This window comes from Anabrus simplex, chromosome 1 (genome assembly GCF_040414725.1).
Source record: "Anabrus simplex isolate iqAnaSimp1 chromosome 1, ASM4041472v1, whole genome shotgun sequence".
Lineage (NCBI taxonomy): Eukaryota > Metazoa > Arthropoda > Insecta > Orthoptera > Tettigoniidae > Anabrus > Anabrus simplex.
Genome location: NC_090265.1, coordinates 146514640 through 146542143, shown reverse-complemented (window position 1 = coordinate 146542143; position 27504 = coordinate 146514640). Strand labels below are relative to the sequence as shown.

Genomic DNA, 27504 nt, shown 5'->3' with positions numbered 1-27504 from the left:
ATCCGGGTTTTTCAAAAACGAAAATATACGTGTTTCCTTATTTTTAAAGTGGATCCCCAATACCAATTTTCAGGTCTGTAATATCTTCAGGTTCTGAAATATAAGTAGCCTCGTTAAAGGCATTCAACCTCTTTTTCACCCTTTTCCACCCTTCCTATCGGGATTTTCCGAAAACAAAAAAAAAGTGTTTCTTTATTTTTAAAGGAGATTCTAAATACCATATTTTACATCTATAAACTTTAAAAGTTTTGAGATATAGATACACTCAATTTAAAAATTCACCCCCCTTTTCACCCCCCATTATTTGGATTTTCCAAAAACAAAAAAATACGTGTTTCTTAATTTTTAAAAGAGATCAAAGGTACCAATTTTCAGGTCTGTAATATCTTCAGTTTCTGAGATATAAGTATCCTCATTAAAGGCATTCAATCCATTTTCACCCCTTTTCACCCCTCCTATTGGGATTTTCCGAAAACAAAAAAATACGTGTTTCTTTATTTTTAATGAAGATTCTAAATACCTATTTTTACATCTGTAAGCTTTAAAAGTTTTGAGATATAGATGCACTGTTTTTAAAAATTCACCCCCCTTTTCACCCTCCCATTAATTGGATTTTTCAAAAACAAAAAAATACGTGTTTTTTTATTTTTAAAAGAGATCAAAAGTACCAATTTTCAGGTCTGTAATATCTTCAGTTTCTGAGATATAAGTACCGGTATTCTGATTAAAGGCATCCAACCCCCTTTTTTACCGTTTTTCACCCCTCCTATTGGGATTTTCTGAAAACAAAAAAATACGTATTTCCTTATTTTTAAAGGAGATTCTAAATACCAATTTTTACATCTGTAAACTTTCAAAGTTTTGAGATATAGATACACTCATTTTAAAATTCCAACCCCCTTTTCACCCCCTTAGCGAAGGAATATCCAAAAATCCTTTCTTAGCGAGCACCTACATCTTAAAATGAATCTATGCCCAAAATTTCATTTCTTTATGTCCAGTAGTTTTGGCTCGGCGATGATGAATCAGTCAGTCAGTCAGGACAAGCTATTTTATATATATAGATTTTAGGTAGAGTTTGCTGTAGAAGTGAAATCTGAATGGACTAAGGACAATTTATGCATAACATTGACGTGATAGAAGCGAAAAATAATCCCTGGTATAAACAGATGGAAGTAATGAGTGATGACTATGTACGCTGACTGACAGAGCAAATGCAACACCAAGAAGGAGTGGTTCGAAAGGGATGAAAGTTGGGAAAAAAACAGAGACGGCACGGACGAATAATTGATGTTTATTTCAAACCGATATGCAGGTTACACAATGCGCACGGCATCGACTCAGTAGGATGTAGGACCACCGCGAGCGGCGATGCACGCAGAAACACGTCGAGGTACAGAGTCAATAAGAGTGCGGATGGTGTCCTGAGGGATGGTTCTCCATTCTCTGTCAACCATTTGCCACAGTTGGTCGTCCGTACGAGGCTGGGGCAGAGTTTGCAAACGGCGTCCAATGAGATCCCACACGTGTTCGATTGGTGAGAGATCCGGAGAGTACGCTGGCCACGGAAGCATCTGTACACCACGTAGAGCCTGTTGGGAGATGCGAGCAGTGTGTGGGCGGGCATTATCCTGCTGAAACAGAGCATTGGGCAGCTCCTGAAGGTACGGGAGTGCCACCGGCCGCAGCACATGCTGCACGTAGCGGTGGGCATTTAACGTGCCTTGAATACGCACTAGAGGTGACGTGGAATCATACGCAATAGCGCCCCAAACCATGATGCCGCGTTGTCTAGCGGTAGGGCGCTCCACAGTTACTGCCGGATTTGACCTTTCTCCACGCCGACGCCACACTCGTCTGCGGTGACTATCACTGACAGAACAGAAGCGTGACTCATCGGAGAACACGACGTTCCGCCATTCCCTCATCCAAGTCGCTCTAGCCCAGCACCATGCCAGGCGTGCACGTCTATGCTGTGGAGTCAATGGTAGTCTTCTGAGCGGACGCCGGGAGTGCAGGCCTCCTTCAACCAATCGACGGGAAATTGTTCTGGTCGATATTGGAACAGCCAGGGTGTCTTGCACATGCTGAAGAATGGCGGTTGACGTGGCGTGCGGGGCTGCCACCTCTTGGCGGCGGATGCGCCGATCCTCGCGTGCTGACGTCACTCGGGCTGCGCCTGGACCCCTCGCACGTGCCACATGTCCCTGCGCCAACCATCTTCGCCACAGGCGCTGCACCGTGGGCACATCCCTATGGGTATCGGCTGCGATTTGACGAAGCGACCAACCTGCCCTTCTCAGGCCGATCACCATACCCCTCGTAAAGTCGTCTGTCTGCTGGAAATGCCTCCGTTGACGGCGGCCTGGCATTCTTAGCTATACACGTGTCCTGTGGCACACGACAACACGTTCTACAATGACTGTCGGCTGAGAAATCACGGTACGAAGTGGGCCATTCGCCAACGCCGTGTCCCATTTATCGTTCGCTACGTGCGCAGCACAGCGCCGCATTTCACATGCTGAGCATACCTCAGTGACGTCAGTCTACCCTGCAATTGGCATAAAGTTCTGACCACTCCTTCTTGGTGTTGCATTTGCTCTGTCAGTCAGTGTATGTACTGTATGTATATATGTATATAGGTAGGTAGGTAGGTAGGTAGGTGGGTAGGTAGCTACGTTTGTATACAGAGTGGTCGGAAACAGCGTGAACCGGGTATATGAGCGTTAGAGCTTTGGTCATACTGACAGGTAATTTGAAAACATAAAGTACGTCGATATCTCGCGCCGTTGTCATTTTATCAGCTGCTGGAGTTAGCCAATCAGAACGCTTCGCGAGCAATTTCAGATAGGCTTTGCGAGGCGGTGTTGCTAAATCTGCACATAGCTTATGACCGGCTTGAGAGCGTCAATAGAATAAATAAACGGTGACATTGACTGAAATCCACGGTGTGTTAGTGTTTGATACACATTTTCAAATTACCAATCAGTTGGACCAACCCTCTAACGCTCATATACTCGGTTCACGTTGTTTCCGACCACCCTGTATATATCGATTTTTTTTATTTTTTACAAAAGTGAACAAAACAAAATAAACCATTTCTCGGATTACTTTCTTCAGATCATACAAAGAAATGTCAGAAGAATCTTAGGAGAATTCACAGAAACTGCCTCATTCCGTTTTATTCCTTTTTATTATATTTACGGCACTGCCAAACATTTTTTTCATTGCAGGGCCTATTGTTTAAAACGTGAATTTTTCCGTAGGGGGATTTTCTGGCTGTCAGATATTTTACTGCCATGTGTCTTATGTCGTAATGTATAGGCTTTTGTTGTTGTTACCATCCACGTCCGTGAGTATTATCTGTGTACGCCCGAGTGTCATCGTACTGCTGTAAAGTGAACTGATCTTTACGTCTCACCGACACCGATAGGTTAAATGGCAACGATGCGATAGGAAATGGCTAAGAGTGGGAAGGAAGCGACCTTGGCCTTAATTAAGGTACGACCTCAGCATTTGCGTGTTGTGAAAATGGGAAACCACGGAAAGCCATCTTCAGGCCTGCCAGCAGTGAGGTTCGAACCCACTGTCTCCCGAATGCAAGCTGTTAGCTATGTGAAGTCCATTTCGTTCGCAAAGTTGTCTCCAAAGAGTACCTCGCCTGTCAAATGGAAGTGGAGCTCCGTTACTCCCATAGGCTCAAGGCTTGCTTAAAATGTTCTGAGCTCTGTAAATTCTGTGAAACAAGATGCTATCCTACTTACACATAGTCCTAGTGAGAATCTCTCCTCTAACGGGTTAGGAACTTGCGGTGGATTGTATAGTCCTAGCCCTCTGAGCAGAAGAACGGCCTTGATTCAGAATATGTCCGAGATACCCACTCCTATTCTATAGCAACTGGTATCCCGACTCCTATGACCACTTACTAGGCCACTCAACCGTTGCCCACGAACTATGACATGACTATAGTAACCTACACCATGAAAATCCTAGAATATAAGTAAGAATAATTTAGTTTGCGAACACACTACATTCGTTTCATTACACCGTGATATCTTTCACCATACTACCTTCCTGGGATAAAACGCATCCTAAGTAGGCCTACTCGAAATGGGGCTGTTCCTCCTGTTCCCTTCATGGCATCCAGCCTTTAGTGTCGGGAGTGTCAAAGGACAAATTCGGCTCGCCGGTTGCAGGTCTTTTCAATTGACTCCCGTAGACGACCTGCGCGTCGTGATGAGGATGAAATGGTGATGAAGACGACACATACACGTAGCCCCCGTACCAGCGGAATTAACCAATTATGGTTAAAATTCCCGACCCTGCCGGGAATCGAACCCGCGACCCCTGTGACCAAAGGCCAGCACGCTAACCATTTAGCTATGGAGCCGGACATTGCCTTTATTGACCCACAGTTAATGCAGGAATTAAATTCTCTTAATGCCGCGGTCCCTCGACGAGTGAATTTAGCACGCGCCGCAGTCCTGCGTAGCTAAGCGCGCCAATTCAAACTTGCGAACTCTATCGCTTTCTGCAGGTCGCACGAGTTTATTTCCGAAAGAATGTTTTGGCCGTTGTGTTATTCTTGGCTCATGTAACGTGTGTGCAAAATTTGCGTAAGATCCGTGATTCCCCGGTACGCGCCCTTCCTTTATCAGACGAAAGGAAATTGCTCGAAATCTAGATTATTTCAGTGAGCTGTGACATTTTTTGCTTCATTTCGTTTTAAATATAATAACTGTCTCAGGTGAAATTGCATGTGAAGTGGTGTGAATCGGATAGGAAAGTTTCTCGTGGTCCATCTAAAAGCATGCCTCTTCATGCCAAACGTTCGATAGCCTGAACTGCCACTTCAGCTCGTCCTTGTGTGACGATATTGGTTTCATTTTCGTGTAACTGTTCTGTTATTGCTCAGACGTCATTATTCCCAGGAGAACGAATTTTAGAAACAACGTTATGTGTTAATTTTACTTTAGAAATCAAGGTGTGATGAAACAATTGATCAATGGCCTTAAAGCGTATAAATTATCACCAGTAGAATATCATTACATTCCGCCTCTGTGGTGTAGTGGTTAGCGTGATTAGCTGCCACCCCCGGGGGCCCGGGTTCGATTCCCGGCTCTGCCACGAAATTTGAAAAGTGGTACGAGGGCTGGAACGGGGTCCACTCAGCCTCGGGAGGTCAACTGAGTAGAGGTGGGTTCGATTCCCACCTCAGCCATCCTGGAAGTGGTTTTCCGTGGTTTCCCACTTCTCCTCCAGGCGAATGCCGGGATGGTACCTAACTTAAGGCTACGGCCGCTTCCTTCCCTCTTCCTTGCCTATCCCTTCCAATCTTCCCATCCCTCCACAAGGCCCCTGTTCAGCATAGCAAGTGAGGCCGCTTGGGCGAGGTACTGCTCATACTCCCCAGTTGTATCCCCCGACCAAGAGTCTGAAGCTCCAGGACACTGCCCTTGAGGCGGTAGAGGTGGGATCCCTCGCTAAGTCCGAGGGAAAAACCGAAGGAAAAACCGAACCTGGAGGGTAAACAGATGATGATGATGATGATGATGATGATGATGATGATGATGATGATGATGATGAGAATATCATTACATGTCTTTAAATAAGACTGTATGTTTCTCTTCGCAACTGATTCAATTACTATTACTACTACTTCTTGATTAAAGAAGTTCATTACGCGCTCCCACAAATATTCGCCGATCAAGCTGCATAGCCGCTATATAATCCGAATCAACAGCAGATTTTGTTGTTGTACTCTTCGTTGTGATGATCTCGGCAACTTCTCTGTCTGGGCTGTTTTGTGCAGAATGATCTTATTTCCCCACCTGGGTGACAGCCGTAAATAAATATCAGTGGACCGGGCGAGTTGGCCGTGCGGTTCGGGGCGCGCAGCTGTGAGCTTGCATCCGGGGGATAGTGGGTTCGAATCCCACTGTCGGCAGCCCTGAAGATGGTTTTCCGTGGTTTCCTATTTTCACACCAGGGACATGCTGGGGCTGTACCTTATTTAAGGCCATGGCCGCTTCCTTCCAACTCCTAGCCCTTTCCTATCCCATCGTCGTCATAAGACCTATCTGTGTCGGTGCGACGTAAAGTGTAATAATAATAATAATAATAATAATAATAATAATAATAATAATTACCGCCACCTTCTTCCAGTAGATTCATAAAACCAAATCCCATGACGCAACAGTCCCGAAGGGCCATGGCCTACCAAACGACCGCTGCTCAGCCCGAAGGCCTGCAGATTGAGTAGCCGTGTGGTCAGCACGACGAATCTCCTCGGCCGTTATTCTTGGCTTTCTACACCGGGCCAATAGATTCATATTTAAGGAATGTACAGCACTGGAAAACACTCTGTCGAAGAAATAGCAACCTACGAAACGAATCGCTTAGAACTGTATAGAATCAAAGTACGATATCACAATCGCATTGCTCTGTAGTATCACCGAGAGTGCAGTCTGACTCCTTGGCCGAATGGTCAGCGCAGTCGGCTTCGGTTCAGAGGGCCCCATGTTCGATTCCCGGCCTGGTCGGAGATTTTAACCTTACATGTTCATCTTCACTGGCTCGGGGACTGGGTGCTTGTACTGTTCCTAACATTCCTACAACTTACACACCACACACAACACTATCCTCCACTACAAAAGCACGCAATTCCCATTCACAGCAGATGCCGCCCACCCTCTTTGGAGGGTTCGCCTTGCAAGGGCTGCACCAGGAGAGCCGAACATGTCCTCGGACACAGCCGGCACTAAAAGCCATACGATAAATACATTAAAAAATCAGATCATGCAGTAGTTGGATTACCGATTGCCACTCACAGCACAGTGGGGCAACAACTGTCGACAGTCCTACGCTTATTTTACACCTACCTGACTGTCGAGTAATCGATGCCGGGTACACAGTTGTCTGGAAGAAAAGTGTACGAGACGTTTCATACTTGCCCGATAAAAGTCGTTGTCGTATAAACGATACCCGGCTGCCGTGCTATTGAAGTAGGAAGCCGGCAGTTCTGTGCGGATCGGCTGTCGGTGCAAGGCCGCACTATTTGGCCTTGGTCGGTGCCGGCAAAACCAGATTGTGAGGGTAGTGGGACCTATGAATCGGCGGAGGATTATACATCTAACCAGCACGGCAGCTGTCTGCAGTCTTCGAGAGTTGTTTCCTTGTTTTGAATAGGCTGGATAAATTCTCTGAAGGATGTGTTGCGGCACCGAATGGAATTTTTGATTCTTACATGTAGTTCATCGAAAGTTTACACGCTCATCCTAAAACAGTTGAGAAGCTCCCCTTCATTTCTTAAATCTTAAAAAAGTGCTAAGAATGCTCCAACCTCGTCTCTTTTAATATGGATTGGATGAACCCATTGCAGTCTATTTCTTCCCCTTTTCTTCAAACGCCTATGCAAGACCATAAGATCTAAAGATTTATTGCGATCCATTCCAACCCGCGACGTGTGCACAACTGCTGTCGTGTACTTGTTCGGGCATTTGTGAAAAAGATTCACATTCTTGCCGGCCCCGTGGTGTAGGGGTAGTTTGCGGGCCTCTTACCCGGAGGCCCCGGTTCGATTCCCGGCCAGGTCAGGGATTTTTACCTGGTTCTAAGGGCTGGTTCGAGGTCCACTCAGCCTACGTGATTAGAATTGAGGAGCTAACTGACGGTGAGATAGTGGCCCCGATCTAGAAAGTCAAGAATAACGGCCGAGATGATTCGTCGTGCTGACCACACGACACTTCGTAATCTGCAGGCCTTCGGGCTGAGCAGCCGTCGCTTGGTAGGCCAAGGTTCTTCAGGGCTGTAGTGCCATGGGATTAGTTATTCACATTCTTTTTGGAGCCGGCTAGATGTCGGTTACCCGACAGCCGGGTAAGTGTGAAATAGGCCTGAGGCTGGGTGTACACGATGCTTTTTCATAGCATAAGTAGGCAGCAAGCTGTAAAAACATGACGGAAAGCACTGTGTGCACATAAGACAGTACGCGTCTTATTGTAGTAAATAGCATGCTGTCTACTCGCAAGACGTTTGATACTTTAGCACGAGGAGCTATTGAAGGCATCACATACGTCATATAAAAGTATGTTTATCATAGCAACAGATGCAGAGCATCGAGAGACATAAAGCAGTATTCTGCTCGAGGTGGTACTGCATTATTTGGCTGCAGAATACTGTATCTTTATGATGTATCATTAGGGAGATCTCTTGGAATAATTCATTAAAATTTGCTTCGTCTATTCACAAATGATTTTTGAACTAATACGTATCTGCAAACGACAGTTCTGAACCTAGCCGATGCTCCCTGCTTTTGGTGTCCAAGTATATACACTTTTATTTTTTCTCTTGCGAATATAAATTAATCTTACCTCGTCATAATTCATTGATCAGCTCTCGATGAAAGAGTTCCATTTCATCCATGTGCAGCAGATACTTTCCATCGATTGAAAATAGCATGCTATTTGCGTGCTAAACACACAGCATTTTATATACCCGGCTAAGATCCTCTCTTTCGTATTTATCACCCGCATTACCGTGGTCAGCTTATGTTCTTTTACGATCCCTTCTGTATCTGGTTCTGGAGACCCACAGTAGGGAATCTATCATTTGCCTCCCTTTCTATACTCGTTTCTCCCATGCTTCAAAAGATCAGAAGTGTGGCTTAATCTCCACTGTTTTGTCCCTTAAAATAAGTCATCACCACATACCCCTTAACTGTGAATGTCAGCAGGCGTCCCGAAAACCGTAAAAGAAGTCAGTGGGCTGTAAAAACTATTATTATTATTATTATTATTATTATTATTATTATTATTATTATTATTATTATTATTATTATTATCATCATCATCATCACTATTATTATTAATCTCACTAATTTGGTAATTAGCTCTTTTGAACCACCGAACCTCGTCTCTAAGACGGGAAACAGTCGTTGCCAAGTTGAAAATTTTTATCTTAAAACAACCTCCTTATTTTCGAAAAGACTCGTAATTGGGAATAAATTCGCTTAATTACGTCATTTATTTTTAAGACATAGGCATATATAATGTATTTGTGAACCTTTTAAAGAATACATTGACACAACTAGATTTGTTTTAAAGGTGATAAACAATTAACTATCTGTTGACTAGTGTATTCTTTCTATAACCAAAGGAATTGATGATTTTCGTCCAGTTTCACATCTTGGTAAACGATTTTCATATTATGATTTCACTTATCAAAAGCCGTATTCATCGACCTCAAGAAGAAAGTTGTCAGGCTTAATGGTTTACGATATCGAGGAGAAACTTTTACAGGCAATCATGGATGAACGGTTCACAATAAAATTAGTTTGTGGTTGAGGTGTTGCAGAGAAATTACATCTTGATTCACGCCAGTAACATTACAGTGTTAGTATTTTATTTATGGATATTTTACCACCACCACCACCACCATCATCATCATCATCATCATCATCAACATCATCATCATCAACATTCTTTCATGTATTAGTCCTATAAAAGAACTGTTATGGTCTATACAAAAGATTTTCATTTTCACACCATCTCTTCCTGGGGTGTCCCAGAGATCTCTTCCCACCGGGGTAGTAGTTTGACTGCTTTAGGGATCCTGCTTCTGTCCATCCTGTTCTAGCCAATTTCTCTGGTATTCGTAGATGTATTCCAATACAGGTCTGCTTTTAAGATCATTCAGCACTTTTGTATTCCTTTTGTGTTCCCACTTAGTGACTCCTGCTGTTCGCCGCATGCATGGCATTTCAGCTGTAGTTATTCTTCTCTCATCGCATTTCCTCAGGGTCCACGCTTCACTTCCACAGCAAAGTACAGGTTTTGCCAAGGTTTTGAAGATTCTTGTACGGATGTGCTTTTGCACTAATGATGGTCTAAAAACTTTATTGATGATTCCCAAACATCTGTTGAATTTGGAGATTTTCTCGGGTATGTCCAGTTCTTCAAAGAAAGACACTTTGTAGCCAAGGTATTTAAAATCATTTACTCTTTCCAAAATGTTATTATTTAAGCAGATCTTACTTCTTACTGGTTCCTTGCCACGGAAAGCCATTATCTTAGTTTTCTCAGGGGATATTTCCATTGAGTACTTTTCTGAGACTAGGTTTAGGTTATACATTGAATACTGTAAATCATCTTCTGAGGTGGCGACCAGCACTAAGTCATCGGCAAATAATATTGTGTCCAGCTGTAGATTTCTGTTAGTGCGGATAGAACCATGTCTTGTTTCTCTAAATTCTCGTATCAGAGCATGTATATAGATTATGAACAGGAGAGGGGAGATACCACAACCCTGTCTTACTCCTGTGTTTATTGTTTTCCACTCTGATAATTTATCGTTGACCTTTACGGAAATCAGGTTATGTTTGTAAAGGTTACTTATATTTATTCCTGTCGTTTACCTTCCCATTTCCCAGCGATTTGATGATGATGATGCATGTTGTTTAAAGGGGCCTAACATCTAGGTCATCGGCCCCTAATGACACGAAGTGAGACGAAATATAAGGACAATTAAAAATCCATAATCCTCCACTGACCAGAATTCAAAACGTGAGGACGAAGAATGAATGGATGGATATGAAGTTGAAACAATCAGTGGATCCGACCCGCAACGTCTCGCATTCACAGAAACAAGAGTATTAGTATTAATATTAGTGACCAAGGGACTGCGTCTATAGCATAATCCTGGATCGATGATGCTTTTAGTCTAAAGGGGTCCAAAATCCCAAGTCATCGACCCCTCATAATGGTACTTATCGCTAGGAAAGTAGAACCGTGGTATTTGTTATGTTGCAGTACTAATCAAAAGTAGTGTAGACTCGCGGCATTCCACGCAGTATGGTACTACTCACAGGTAATGAAATTCGCACATCGAATATAGACCTATGGTGTTTCGCACATTGCGGTGCCATTTACAGGCAACGCAAACCTATGGTGTTCATCACATACGTGTACTAACCACAGGGACCCGCGCTATCCCGTGGTGTTCCTCATATAGTGGGTACTAAACATAGGCAAGCCAAAACCATGGTGCTGCTCACTCATGGTGTCGCTCCTAAAGTGGTACTAATCACAGGTACTGTAGAAGCAGGCAGCGCATTCTGTTGCTACTAATCACAAACCTATTTGGTACCTAACATAGCGGTGCTACGCACAAGTAAAAGCGACCCATGGTGTTCCCCGCGTGGTGGTACTTATCACAAGTAGTTTCGTGGTTCTAAAACAATCATCCCTTGGTCGCCCCTTTTAGTCGCCTCTTACGACAGGCAGGGGATACCGTGAGTGTAGTCTATTCTTCGTCTGCGTCTCCCACCCACAGGGGGTTCCCAGCGATTTAGGAGTCACTATAACTATATGCTGTTCATAGTTACGATAACAGAATGATGTGGAATATACTTGTACCAGCAGTTTGTATACAAGATGATATGTTCGTAGCCTTAATCATAATCAAGTCGTAGGCATTCATTCGCTGGCGATTATAACGACGTCTTCCGAATTATGGGTTTTTATTTGGCTGAAGAAACCAATCCTGGAAGCACAAGCTCTGTCATAATGCTGGCACAACCCCCTGTGGTTGGAGGCGGTAGAATACATTCACGTATCCCTTGCCTGTTGGAGGAGGCAACTAGGGGGACCAGGGGCTCCGAACTTGGGAGCGTGGGTTGGCGACCACAATTTCCTTAGCTGAGTCTGGCACTGTTTCCACTTGTGCCAGACCTCCCTTGGTCAACTTTTGTTCTTTTCCGACCCCCACGGCATTTGGTTTGCGAAGCCTAGGAAATATTTAATTTGTCCCACCCTTCGTGGCCCTTCTCTTTGTTTTGCCGATACCTTCATTATTCGATGTGCCGGACCTCTTCCATTTTTCCTGCCTGGTTGGTGTTAATAGGGGATGGTTGCCCAGTTGTAATTCCTCTAAAATCAATAATAACCAGCACCCCCATGCTGACACACTACCAAAGCCCCTTGTTATTGTAGAACTTGGTGTGTCCTGGTGGTCTCTCGTTTATTTTTGTCGTCCTTTTCTTCGGTCTCTTATCTGACTTGTCCTAACCTAACCTAACCTAACCTAACCTAACCTAACCTAACCTAACTTAACCTAACCTAACCTAAGGCGTGTGTGACACATGAGGGTGACGTGGCTGGCCCATCAAAGTTGATGTTAGATAATCATCACCTTAGTGTGGTTGTCATGGTATTGGTCTCTTCCAGAGTACTGATGTTCGTTCGACGGTCCTGCCATTTCACTCGAAGTATTCTTCTAAGACAGTGTTCGTTGTATTTGTCCAGATATTTTAAGTGTCTTCTGTAAGTAGTCCAAGTCTCTGGCCTTAATCATAATACTAGCCAGGAGAGAAAATATTCATATCCACAATGGAATATGTATTAAGAAGATAAGGTGTTTGTACAGTATTTACTGCCAAGGTATCCCTCACTGTAATTACGGTTCAGTACCAACACTACTACAGCCTCCACATTAACTGTTGTTATCAGGCACGCTGTCCATCTCCGTGGCTAACTGGTTAGCATGCTGGCTTTTGGTCCAAGGGCTCCCGGATTCAATTCCCCGCTGGGTCGGTTTTTTTTTTTTTTTTTTTTTGCTAGGGGCTTTACGTCGCACCGACACAGATAGGTCTTATGGCGACGATGGGATAGGAAAGACCTAGGAGTTGGAAGGAAGCGGAAGTTGGAAGGTCAGGGATTTTAAGCTTTATTGATTAATTCCTCTGGCTCGGGGACTGGGTATGTGTGTGTGCCATCTTCAACATAGATTTCATCCTAGGCAGGGATCCAACTTCACTGACGCGCAGGTCGCCTATGGGAATCAACTCGAAAGACCTTAACCAGACCTAATGGTGATATATTTTAGCGGGAACGGCGAGAACAGGAAGTTCTGGAATACTTGCATGACTATAAATTCGATCGAGTTTGTAGCGTGCGGAGCATCTTAAATTACATCTGACCGCTATAACCACCAGTTGACATCGGCATAAACTGCGTAGTCCATTCCGTGCTGACCTCGAGAATGTTCACCTTTGTGAGGTACCGACGTTCTTCCTTCTTTATTATTATTATTATTATTATTATTATTATTATTAACAAATACATTACAACTGGAAGATATCATGTTGGCAATGTTTGTTTACAGCAATATAACAACGAAGTAAAATTAAAACATGAATTACATAACAGAAGTACATCAAACAGTTACATGAAAACCAAATATTACGAGAAATGTCATCAAACAAAAAATGACGATAAGATAAGTAAAGTAAAAATGAAGTAGGGCCTAGGTAGCTTACATTAAAACAAGCAACAAACAAGTGACAATTAAAATGATATACGAGTAATGTAACGTAATCATTAAATGCAATGACATAGAAATTTGCGTAAAATAACGCAAAATATTTCTTTACATATAACGTAACATAATTACAGCGTAGTCGCTTATAAATTCACCCGACATCTGCAAAATATTCCATTACAAGTAGTGTAGCACAATTATAATTACAAGGCAGTCTCATGCAAATGCACAGGTGAAAAAATGAAATGGCGTATGGCTTTTAGTGCCGGGAGTGTCCGAGGACATGTTCGACTCGCCAGGTGCAGGTCTTTCGATTTGACACCCTTAGGCGACCTGCGCGTCGTGATGAAGATGAAATGATAATGAAGACGACACATACACCCAGCCCTCGTGCCAGCGAAATTAACCAATGATGGTTAAAATTCCCGACCCTATCGGAAATCAAACCCGGGATCCCTGCGGCCAAAGGCCAGCACGCTAACCATTTAGCCATGGAGCCGGACAATGCACAGATAACTTACAGTAAATATTCCCAATACCGTAACACTCCAATTGAGAAGTTCTCCGTTGCTTCAGTTGTTTCCCTCATCAAATGCGTTCACTGTATTGTAGACAGACCAACTGTCAGGGTTAACATACCAGCATGAGTCGAATAAACAGGGTTCAAGTACATCGGGAAGAAATACAATAAAATATGTTAAACAAAGTGTTGTGGATTATTTTGTGTCAGCGACGTAGGAAGATCGCTTCCGTAGCGTGACGGGTAGTCTTAGCTGCCGTCCTCGGGGGCCCGGGTTCGTTTCCCGGTACTGCCAGAAATTTAAGAATGTGCAGGAGGACTGGTATGTGGTTGAAATGGCACTGCAACTCGCCTCCATTGCGGGTGTGCCTGAAGAGAGTTGTAACATCTCGGGATGAGGACACGACTTTAGAAAGCATTATTTGAGATACAGCATAATCGCTGCCTCCGTGAGTCATTAGTATTATTTATTTACCACAATTCGGAGCAGAAATATGGAAGTTCTAGAGAGAGAATTTATATATAATTTACAATATGTACATGGTTTACAAAATACTGTACTTAATTTCTTACTGCTTATTAATCATGATTAAAAATTAAAGCCATTGCAAAAAGTGCCGATTGCTTGATACGCTTACTAAAATTAAAAATCTATATCAGTGCATCATTAAAATAGAGTCCGGATAAATGGTTAGCGTGCTGGGCTTTGGTCACAGGGGTCCCGAGTTCGATTCCCAGCAGGGTCGGGAATTCTAACCATCATTAGTTAATTTCGCTGGCGCGGGGGATGGATGTAGCCTATGTGCCGTCTTCATCAACATTTCATGCTCATCACGACGCGCAGGTCGCTTACGAGCGTCAAATCAAAAGACCTGCACCTGGCGAGCCGAACTTGTCCCCGGACACTCTCAGTACCAAAAGCCACATGCCATTTCATTAAAATGGAACTAAGATTTCGAAAACCTATTATAAATTAAATCATTTTAGTGTATGCGGATGTAGCTTGTTTTTAATTTTAGTAAGTTATCATTCATTCCATTATTCCTGTGTTCACATACTGTCTAACTCATGATCGCGAGTTCGATCCCAGCCGAGGTAGTCTATATTTGAAAAAGGGATGCTGCTCGATGGTATTGTTGGTAACAAAACGACTTCATGACTTAAGCCTTTTCTCCTTTCTGATAATTGGATCATACATGCCGGGCTTAGTGGCTCAGACGGTTGAGGCGCTGGCCTTCTGACCCTAACTTGGCAGGTTCGATCCTGGCTCAGTCCGGTGGTATTAGAAGGTGCCCAAATACGTCAGCCTCGTGTCGGTAGATTTACTGGCGAGTAAAAGAATTCCTGCGGAATTAAATTCCGACACCTCGGCGTCTCCGAAAGCCGTAAAAGTAGTTAGTGGAACGTAAAGTCAGCAACATTATTATTATTATTATTATTATTATTATTATTATTATTATTATTATTATTATTATTATTATTATTGGATCATACACGACGAGCAATTGAATTAGAGATACCTGGCTAGGAGCTTATAGCACTCGCTTTCCCTCTGGTGGAAATGCGGTATGACATGGACTCCATAAGATATCGAAAATGTTTGGTAGCCATAATGGTCCATGGACGCTGCTACATGCCTCCCGAAATTTGGTCGGAACCGGGTTCAAGGCACGCTCATCCTTCGACGGCCATCCAACCTCTATCCCGTAGAGTTGCTGTCCCGCAGGAGTTCTTTTAAGTTCCAGTAAATCTACAGACACGAGACTGACGTATTTGAGCACCTTCAAATACCACCGGATTGAGCCAGGATCGAACTTGCCAAGTTGGGGTCAGAAGGCCAGCGCCTCGACCGTCTGAGCCACTCAGGCTGATGGTACCCTAGTCGGCATGTGAAATGAGGAACAACTATTAATCCAAGAGTTGTTATATAATAATAATAATAATAATAATAATAATAATAATAATAATAATAATAATAATAATAATAATAATAATAATAATCACAAACAAACAAACAGGAAAAACAGAATAATAATAGAGCTTGTTTCTAAAATACATTTTTGAACGAGTCTTATGAACGGAGTTTTCAATAATATTCACAAGTAAACAAAAAAATAGAACTTGATTCGTAAATATAGTAAATATTTTAAAGGAATGTCTTATGCACGAAGCTATCAAAAATAATCAAAAGTTAAAAAAAAAAAGAAATTGGAACTGCTTCATAAATACATTTTCATAATAAATATCCTATTACCGTACTGTATATTATGCATTTCATGATACGAAATGTTAAAAGTCCTACCAGATGTACCGCCAGAACAGCCTCCATTGGGAAATGCAGTTCTCTCAAGGAATGCCCGCTTTCTAATCTCATTTCTTGACATAAAACCATCTAACACCTTCTCCAGACTTCACGCATTAGCAGCCTCCGAAGACTGCCAAACTCCACGTTTCTGAAAGGAGAATTTTTGAGGGGCCTAAGATCATTGGGGGGAGGGGCAGTACCCCATTGCGGGGAGATTGTTCTGGATAGTATGGTGGCTCACACTTCAGTGACCTGCTGCACTGTGGATCGTGTACCCGGCTCTTATCATCCCAGCTCTCTGTTATCAACACGCTGTACACCACGGTAGTTGATCTTAGTGGCAGTAGTTATGCCCGAATCCACGTATTCACGGTACACACCACCAAGCAGAGTGGCTTCGGCTTTACATTGGCTTTACAGCTCTGCATTCGGGAGGCGGAGGGCTGGTCCTACCGTCGGCTGTCCTGAGAATGTTTTCCATTCCATTCTATTTCATTTCATTCCATTCCATTCCATTCCATGTTTTGCAAAATTAATAACTGGTTTGACAGAAGGCAGTTTGGGTTTAGAAAAGGTTATTCCACTGAAGCTCAGCTCGTAGGATTTCAGCAAGATATATAATATCCTGGATTCAGGAGGCCAAATGGACTGTGTTGCGATTGACTTATCTAAGGCATTTGATAGAGTAAATCATGGAAGACTACTGGCAAAAATGAGTGCTATTGGACTAGAAAAAAGAGTGACTGAATGGGTGGCTATATTTCTAGAAAACAGAACTCAGAGAATTAGAGTAGGCGAAGCTTTAACTGACCCTGTGACAATTAAGAGGGGAATTCCTCAAGGCGGTATTATTGGACCTTTATGTTTTCTTATATATATCAATGATATGTGTAAAGAAGTCTGCCTCTAAAGCGTAACGGTTAGTGTTATTAGCTGCCGTCCTCGGAGGCCCGGGTTCGATTCCCGGTACTGCCATAAATTTAAGAATGGCAGGAGGGCTGGTATGTGGTTGGAATGGTACATGCAGCTCACCTCCAATGGGGGTGTGTCTGAAAAGAACTGCACCACCTCGGGATGAGGACACGAGTTTACTTTATGTGTAAAGAAGTGGAATCAGAGATAAGGCTGTTTGCAGATGATGTTATTCTGTACAGAGTAATAAATAAGTTGTGAGCGGCTGCAAGGTGACCTCGATAGTGTTGTGAGATTGAGGTGGGCAATGGTATGATGATAACCAGGGTTAAAAGTCAGGTTGCGAGTTTCACAAATAGGAAAAGTCCTCTCAGTTTTAATTACTGCGTTGATGGGATGAAAGTTCCCTTTTGGGGATCATTGTAAGTACCTAGGTGTTAATATAAGAAAAGACCTTCATATCATATCATATATGATAGTTAATAAAGGGTACAGATCTCTGCACATGGTTACGAGGGTATTTAGGGGTTGTAGTAAGGATGTAAAGGAGAGGGCATAAGTCTCTGGCAAGACCCCAACTAGAGTATGGTTCCAGTGTATGGAACCCTCACCAGGATTACTTGATTCAAGAACTGGAAAAAATCCAAAGAAAAGCAGCTCGATTTGTTCTGGGTGATTTCCGACAAAAGAGTAACGTTACAAAAATGTTGCAAAGTTTGGGCTGGAAAGACTTGGGAGAAAGGAGACGAGCTGCTCGATTAAGTGGTATGTTCCGAGCTGTCAGTGGAGAGATGGCGTGGGAGGACATCAGTAGACGAATAAGTTTGAGTGGTGTCTTTAAAAGTAGGAAAGATCACAATATGAAGATAAAGTTGGAATTCAAGAGGACAAATTGGGGCAAATATTCGTTTATAGGAAGGGGAGTTAGGGATTGGAATAACTTACCAAGGGAAATGTTCAATAATTTTCCAATTTCTTTGCGATCATTTAAGAAAAGGCTAGGAAAACAACAGGTAGGGAATCTGCCACCTGGGCGACTGCCCTAAATGCAGATCAGTAGTGATTGATTGACTTGATTGATTCTCATCATTAGGGCGAAGGCCGGGATAATTCCTTTTATAGGCCACGGCACTCCCCTCTCACTTTCTCCGCACCTTAAATCACCGTAACACATTTCCTGGCCGAATAGAGGGCGTCACCCCCTTAAAGAGGCCCACCGTATCCCAGAACCACCGTATCACATCAGGATACGGAGTGAAAACATGTAGTAGTACAGTACACAACTCGCACGGTGGCTCTTGGAAACACACAGTACCTCCATGTCTTCGGAGATGGAATAACCTACAAGTCTGCCACCGATAATATGGTCGCGATCAAATGCACTGAGATATCGTGTCTTAATCATCCTCTGTTCAATCCTCTGTGATTGGACACCACAGCGCCATTTCGCCTAAATTGCAGCTATCTCTAATTCAATTGTTAGTCAATGTACAATATATCAGATTGTTGCTGTTCGGGCGCTGTCTTTTCTGCAGCACTTGTGAAGTGGCTATATTGAACTTAGTATTTTCGACATGTTGAATAAAAGAATGCATCTTTTTGTTTCAGGGAGATGTTGAAAGTATAACTACTGGTAATGGAGCTCCGATAGATGACAGAGCCAACAGTTTGACTGCTGGTAAGAACGGACCTATCCTTCTTCAGGATTTCCATCTTATTGATGAGCTGGCCCACTTCGACCGGGAGCGTATTCCAGAGAGGGTCGTTCATGCGAAAGGAGCAGGTAATTTACATGGCTCATTATTCAAACACTTGTTGTAATTTCCTTTTCTGACAGAATTCCTCTCGAGGTGTTTTTGAAAATTTTCTCTGTCAATCTGAAGAAACTATTCTATAGAAATGATTGCTGTTGGAACTAAATTGAGTACTTGCATTTTATTTTGAAGTTTCATTAAAATAAAGATTGTAGTGTACATAGTATTTGACGATCTCTTACGTTGAACTGTGCTGCTAAATTCCCATCTGCTGGCACATTCTTATTCTTCGCACTAATGGATTTTATCATTTAATTGGCTGAAATCACGATAGGTTGGTACTCAATGAATAGTCATTTACATATTGTAATGCAGCTTTTGGGCTTTTGCCATGGCAAGAAAATTGTTTTTAAGTTTTATTTCAACAGGGACGCTGGCTATCAGATAAACAATACGTGCTTATCAGCCATTAAATATTTACGTAGGTATTCTCTTCCCTGCCCTCGTTTCGTTTTTTCCCAAATTCGTACTCTCATCATTAGATGATTCACTCTAAGCTGTCTGTCATACTTTCGTAACCTATGTACACCTGTTACTGTATTAATTATTACTACTTTTCATTCTCATGTCTTCAGCTTCGTTGTAGAACGTCTTACACCCCCCTCCCCCCCCCCCCCCCACCACCACCCGGTCTGGCTCTCACACATTTCTCTTTTTTCTCTTATTTCGTCTTCCTTTTACTTTTCATCTTCATCTCTATTCTGTTCTTTTATCCTTGTCAGTCTTCCGCCCCCCCCCCCGCATCGTCCTTGATTCGTCTGATGACCTTGCTGTCTAGTTCGCAACGCACATAAGCACTGAACAGGAAGCATCTTACTTGATGGCGTCGTCACTTCTCACAAGGGAGGAGAGGTGGCCACGGCTCTACCGTGGCTGTACGCCTCTGCATTCGGGAGACGGGACAGGGCTGGACCTCATGGTTGGCCCCAACCGTCAGCTGTCCTGAGAATGGTTTTCCATGGTTTTCCATTCTCCTGCACTAAGGCGAATGCCGGGACAGTTTCTAGTATAGGTTGCCAACCCTCTCACCTTCTCCGTTCATCTCCTTCACCGGAACATATCTCCCGTCCTGAGAGACGGCGTCACCGTCTAAGAGGCCCGCCTCTACCTTCAAGGTAGGAATGAAAACATTTTAATAGTAATAGTCCCACAAGGAAGACTAGCGCACAGTGAGCTATCTGGTGACAAACGACAGTACCAACTTCCAAAGACCAACGGTAAAGTGTTCCCACATTCAAACAGTCGTTATTAGAACAAGACCTAGACACTGAAATGAAGTTGGTTGTTACCACGCAGTCCATAGAGGCTCAACTCGATGTATAAATAATAATAATAATAATAATAATAATAATAATAATAATAATAATAATAATAATAATAATAATAATAATAATAATAATAATAATAATAATAATAATAATAAGTGGTCTTCAGAGTCGGGATACCAGTTGCTACGAAATGGGAGTGGGCATCTCGGACATAGTCTGAGTCATGGCCTTCCTTGTGCTCAGGCGGCTAGGGTTATGCTATCAACTGGTGGTCCCTAACCCGTTAGAGGAGAGATCCTCACTTGGAACATTTTAAGCAAGCCTCGGATCTATGGGAATAACAGAGTCCCACTCCCATTTGACAGGCGAGGGACTCCTTGGAAACAACTTGGCGAACGAAATGGAATTCGATGGGGAGCTATCAATATTAATGGGGCTTATGGAAGAAAGAAAGTAGAACTGGCTGAGTCAGCAAAGAGGATGCATCTGGATGTGCTAGGGGAAAGTGATATTCGGGTAAGGGGAGATAACGAGGAAGAGAGAGGAGATTATAAAGTGTAGGCCTACTTGACGGGTGTTAAAAAGAGAAGGGCAGAGTCTGGGGTAGGACTGTTCATCAGGAATACTATTGTACGCAACATAGTTTCTGTTAGGCACGTACACGACCGAATGACGTGGGTAGATTTGGCAGTTGGAGAATTGTCTCAGTGTATTCACCAAGTGAGGATGAAATTCACAAGTTTTATGAAGCATTGAGTGACATCGTAGTCAAAGTCAACAGCAAGGATAAGATAGTACCAATGGGGGAGGTTTCAATGCGAGAGTTGGAAAGAGAACTGAAGGATACGAAAGGGTGATTGGTAAATGTGGGGAAGATACGGAAGCTAATAGGAATGGGAAGCGTCTGCTAGACTTCTGTGCTAGTATGGGTTTAGCAGTTACGAATACATTCTTCAAGCATAAGGCTATTCACCGCTACACGTGGGAAGGTAGGGGTACCAGATCTATAGTAGACTATATCTTAACCGACTTCGAATTCAGGAAATCTGTTAGGAATGTACGGGTTTTTCGGGGATTTTTCGATGAAACCGATCACCATCTGATCTGTAGGGAACTAAGTATCTCTAGGCCTAGGATGTATGTATGTATGTATGTATGTATGTATGTATGTATGTATGTATGTATGTATGTATGTTCAGTCCTCATCCCGAAGGCTGGTTGGATCCTCAACGGCTCCGCCATCAGCTGTCATAGATGGCCTAGGCAACAATGAAGAGGCGTACTAGGAAACTGAGGAGTGAGGTAGTTTCCCGTTGCTTGCCTCACCGAGCCAGATGTTCCTATTACATATCAGTCTGCCAAGCCCACTGAAATGCATGCAACAACTGACCCTATGAGCAACAATTTCACACCATTCATAACAGGGACTGGCTGCATAAGGAGGAATGGCCTTACTTTTGCTATTTGCTTTACGTCGCACCGACACAGATATGTCTCATGGCGACGATGGGATAGGAAAGGCCTAGGAAGTGGAAGGAAGCGGCCGTGGCCCTAACTAAGGTACAGCCCCCGGCATTTGCCTGGTGTGAAAATGGGAAACCACGGAAAACCATCTTCAGGGCTGCCGACAGTGGGGCTCGAACGCACTATCTCCCGATTACTGGATACTGGCCGCACTTAAGCGACTGCAGCTATCGAGCTCGGTGGAATGGCCTTACTAGCATCGCTCATACCTCAGTCACTTTCATATTGCCAAAGCCAAGGATAAGACAGAGACAGATCAATGAAAATAACAAAAAATGCTCTAGCCTGTACCAGAAGACTTAGTGCACTGTAAACACTAGGTCCCCGCCAGCAAAGACCAAGGCCTAGGATAGAGAAAGTGAAATTTGTCTGAAACGAATCAGGGTAGAAAATCTCCAGGACGAGACAGAAGTACATGGTTATAATTAGTGAGAAGTTCTGAACAGTGTACAGTAAGCAGGTTCAGGATACAAAAAGAGAATAGGTGGCATACCGGAATGCTGTAGTAGCAACAGCAAGCGAATGCCTAAGAACAGTGTGTGTAAAGATGGGAAAAAGCTTACATCTTCGAGGAATGATGAAGTGATAGCAGCTTGTAATCGTAAAAAAAGAAGGTTTATCAGAAATGGCTCCAAACAAGGGCTGATCCGCAGAGGAAATTGTAAGTAGATAAAAGAAACAGAGCAAAACAAATAGTAGTTGAATCCAAAAAGAAGTCGTGGGAAGATTTTGGTGATAACCTGGAAAGGCTAGGTCAAGCAACAGGGAAACCTTTCTGGACAGTAATAAAGAATCCTAGGAAGGGAGAGAAAAAGGAAATTAACATTGTTTTCGGTAATTCAGGCGAACTCATAGATCCCAGGGAATCACTGGACAGGTGGAGGGAATATTTTGAAAATCTTCTCAACGAAAAAGGAAATTTTAATGGTGGTGTCACGAACAAAGGAGCTCATGGGGAGAAGGAAAATGATGTTGGTAAAATTACGCTTGAGGAAGTGTAAAGGGTGGTAAATAAACTCCATCCTCATGAAGCAGCAGGAATAGATGAAATTAGACCTGAAATGGTGAAGTATAGTGGGGAAGCAGGGATGAAATGGCTCATAGAATAATATTAGCATGGAGTGTTGGTAAGGTACCTTCAGATTGGACAAAAGCAGTAATTGCACCTATCTATAAGCAAGAGAACAGGAAGGATTGCAACAACTATCGAGGTATCTCATTGATTAGTATACCAGGCAAAGTATTCACTGGCATATTGGAAAGGAGGGTGCGATCAGTCGTTGAGAGGAAGTTGGATGAAAACCAGTGTGGTTTCAGACCACAGAGGCGCTGTCAGGAAAAGATTTTCAAGTAATTATTAGAAAAGTCTTTCTCGTGGACAGACGTGTTTTTTCTTCTGAAGGCAAAAAGAATTTCTCCTTGTTTTCTTGAGACAGGAAAAGCCCAAAAGCTACATTACCATGTCCGCCAATATGGGCCATGAAAGCATCAATCTAAACAGTCATTTGTTTTGATCTCATTGCTTCGAGCATTTATTTGTATGCTCGAAGTCCCATTGTTCCCTTTGTAAATATTTACACTGGTTCCTAATCGTCGGTCCAAGAATAATCATAAACTTTGTAACTTGGTCAGAAAAAAATAGAAGCTCTCTCATTCCTCTCTGAAATTGAAACCTTCGACGTAATATGGTGCGTTATTTTTAGATTATTCCGAGAAGTGCAGCTGTAGGCGTTGAGCTATTTTCTATGTTCTGTAGCAGATTTTGTATGAGATGTTTTACCTAGCTTCTCCTTTTGCTCCTATGTATTGAATTTACTGAAATCTGAAGGTCTCCTATTCAACGAATACCAGTACTGTAAATATTTTTTCACTTTACGAGCGATAGCTTGCCGTTTCATGTGATTCGATCACACATTTGAGCAAATATAAGGGTGGCTGAGCGGTTAAGCGCTCATCTCCTGTGCTCAAGGTTGCAAAACCGAATCTTGGTTGTACATATAACACTTATTAAGTGCAAGCGGCTCGTATCGGCGGATATAAGTGCTAATTCAGTAAAGAACCCCTTATCAGGACAAAATTTCTGCACCGCTGCATCTTCTGTCACCTTAATTGAAGGGATAATAATAATAATAATAATAATAATAATAATAATAATAATAATAATAATAATAATAATAATAATAATATATACAGGGTGGTCGGAAACAGCGTGAAACGAATATATGTGCGTTAGAGCGTTGCTGATATTAATTAGTAACCTGATAAAATACGTCGATATCTCGCGCCGTTGTGATTTTATCAGCTGCTGAAGTTAGCCAATCAGATCGCTTCACGGGCGAATTCAAATGGGCTTTACGAGGCGATGTTGCTAAATCTGCTCGTGGCTTGGTCGGGCTTGAGAGCCATGCCGTGAAATGAGCATCAAACATGAAGACACAGTGCGTTTCATCCGATGCTACCGTAACGTGCTTGCTATGAGCCGAGCCTTCAGCAGGGAGGTCCTTGTTCAAGTCCCTTCTCTGGAGAAGTTTATCTATACTTCTATACTAATATATAAAGAAGTAAAGTTTGTTTTTATGTAATAGTTAATCTCAGGAACTACTGGACCGATTCTAAAAATTATTTTACTAATGTAAATATTCATTATCCCTAAGGGACATGGGCTCTATTTTATTTTTAAAACAATTCGTGGGAGGGGGGGGCACGGGGGGGAGATATAAAAATACTAGGCTAATATAGGCGAAATATTGAATTTGTTGCACAACGACGAGACAAAGATCAGTTTAAGCCCCTTGACGCAAAGAACAAAACTCTGTAAGCAACCAACCGTTATGGAAATATTGGCACCACACTACCCCTGCTCTAGGAATCGGATAAAGAAATGAACTGCCGTGACCATGGCAACGTCAGCCCCAAGATTCTACAGCAGCGAGATTTTCTGCAGTATATCACAAAAAACGAACATGTTACAGACGTGAAAACTGGTATTTAGAATCTCCTTTAAAAATAAAAGAACACAAAATTTTGTTTTCAGAAAATCCACTTAAGGGGTGAAAAGAAGTGAGGAAGGATTTGAATTAATTATATGGGGATACATATATCTCAGAAACTGGAGATGTTACAGACGTTAAAATTGGTACTTGTAATCTCCTTTAAAAATAAATGAACAACACTTTTTTGGAATATCCACCTGAGGGGTGAAATAATAAAAAAAATGCTGGTGAATTTTTAAAATCTTCTTTTTCTACCGCTTTTCCCACACCTTTGGGGTCGCGGGTGCGAACTGTGTCGCAAATGTGGATTTGGCCCTGTTTTACGGCTGGATGCCCTTCCTGATGCCAACCCTATGTGTAGGGATGTAATTACTATTGCGTGTTCGTGTTGCGGTTGGTAATGTGGTGTGTTGAGTGAATATGAAGAGGAGAGTGTTGGGACAAACACAAACAACCTGTCCCCGAGCCAGAAGAATTAATCACATGCGATTTAATTCTCCGACTCGGCCCGGAATCGAACCCGAAACCCTGTGAACCGAAGGCCTCAACGCTGAACACTCGGCCAAGGAGTGGGGCAGTTTTTAAAATGAGTATATCTACAGTATATCTCATAAACTTAACATGTTACAGACGTGAAAATTGGTATTTGTAATCTCCTTTAAAAATAAAGAAACACGTACTTTTTGTTTTCGGAAAATCAACTTAAGCTAGAGATCGAAAATAAGTGAAGAAGGGGTTGAATTCTCTTTGAGTATACTTATATCTCAAAAACTAAGATGTTACAGACGTCAAAATTGGTATTTGGAATCTCCTTTAGAAATAAAGAAACCCGTCTTTACAGAGACGTTCTAAGGTAAAAATGCAATTTTTCGGTGAGTTTTTGTTACTTCAGGTAATGTCTTAGTGCAGTACCGAGGAACGATTACTTTTATCAAATTTTGATATCCACACGAGCTAAGCCGCGGGTAACAGCTAGTTTCTTGCATTAGCACTCTCAAGCCGGTCATAAGCCTCGTGCAGATTTAGCAACACCGCCTAGCATAGCCCACCTGAAGTAATCCGCGAAGCGATCTGCTTGGCTAACTTAAGCATTTGATAAAATGAATACGGCGCGAGATATCGACGTAAATTTTTCAAAGTCCTTATCGGCATGACCGATGCTCTAACGCTCATATACCCGGTTCACGTTGTGTCCGGCCAGCCTGTGTATATACACACTCATGCCCATAAATTAAGGGATCTTCGAGATCCTCGGGAAAACATGGGGCGCTGTGATAATGTGTGCACTAAAACGTGCTCTGGCAACAATTTGAGTCATGATACAGTGTTACCCATACCAGGTATACAGAAAAACCAGACATGGACAGTGGGTGGCACTCGCCATGTGTGGTAACCCGCTGCCGGTGGCATACAGAATCTCAGTATGGGGTGTGATGACCTTGCATGGCAATACAGGACGCATAACAGTTCTCCACACTCTAGATCATGGCTTGTGGCAATACATTCCACTGCTGGACAAGTGCCCTTAGGAGGTCAACAATAGTCCGTGGTGGCAGAATTAGGGCTGCAATCCTTCGACCTAGAGTGTCGCATGTGTGTTTAATCGAATTCAAGTCGAGGGAAGCGAGCTGGCTATTCTAGACGTGTGATGTCCTCTTGGCTTTTTTATTTTATTTTTTGCTTTACGTCACACCGACACAGATAGGTCTTATGGCGACGATGAGATAGGAAAGGCCTAGGAGTGGGAAGGAAGCGGGCGTGGCCGTAATTAAGGTACAGCTCCATCATTTACCTGGTGTGAAAATGGGAAACCACGGAAAACCATCTTCAGGGCTGCCGACAGTGGGGCTCGAACCCACTATCTCCCGGATGCAAACTCACGGCTGTGCAACTCTAACCGCATGGCCAACTCGCCCGGTATGTCCTCCCGTTGCAGGTACTGATCTAACAGGCCAGCCCTGTGTGGGCGGGTATTCAGGTCCATGTGCACCATGTAAAAGCCGCATATACTGTTGCAGGATGCCATCTCTGTAGACAGTACCCATCACAGTGTCATTAGGAAACATATGCATATGTGCTCCTAACATGATGCTGCCGTAGACAAGAACAGTGGCACTGCCATATCGGTCCCTTTCCACAATATTGGCAGGGATGTAAAGTGTTCCAAGAGCATACTAGGTGAACAGACTTCCTATATAAATGGAATAAATTTTCCAGCTAACTCACTCTTGGTTGCCAGTATTTCCTCCCAGTACGCCAATTTGGGCTCATCAATTGGTAATTAGCACACCTACCAAGATACATGTCTAGTGCATATAGTGGAGGCTACTGCTTAGGCTAACTTGGAGCCACCAGCAGTGCCAATGCACTATGAGAGACTTGGTCTCTGTTACAAAATTGATGCCTTCTAGGCCATCAGAAGATTTAGATTTTGATTCCCATAGGTAACTTGAAATATTTGTCCTGAATGAGTAAATTTACAAATTCAGGACAAATATTTCAGATTCCTTTTGGTACTGTAATCAAAATCTACATCTTCAGATGCAAAGATTGCTAGAGTCACTCTCCAGGCTAAAATGCGACTCTTCTGTGAACAAGACGCTACGTCACTATTCCTGTGCCCAAACATGATGAGCAAGACATCACATTCGATGAGCCATGCAGTGCCTTTGTGTGAGGGAATGAATCTGGCGGGTTGCTGAGCATACAGAGCAACCTCTCAAAGCTGATGATACACAGTCTAACTTTAGTATGGTGGAGGTGTCTGAAGAGCCATGTTGGTAGGAGACTACTAAAAGCTAAGGGAGTTCAACCCTAACAGAGAATCTTCAGCTGTGTTAGGACTAGCAAG

General features: G+C 42.9%; 1 protein-coding gene across 1 annotated transcript in view; it reads left to right on the top strand.

The window, feature by feature from the left end:
• Cat (Catalase) overlaps positions 1-27504 on the top strand; it is a 149661-nt gene that overhangs the window by 95312 nt on the left and 26845 nt on the right. The window contains exon 2 of the mRNA XM_067157611.2: positions 18663-18837. Coding sequence (XP_067013712.2) covers positions 18663-18837 — 175 coding nt within the window. The remainder of the gene's footprint in view (positions 1-18662; positions 18838-27504) is intronic.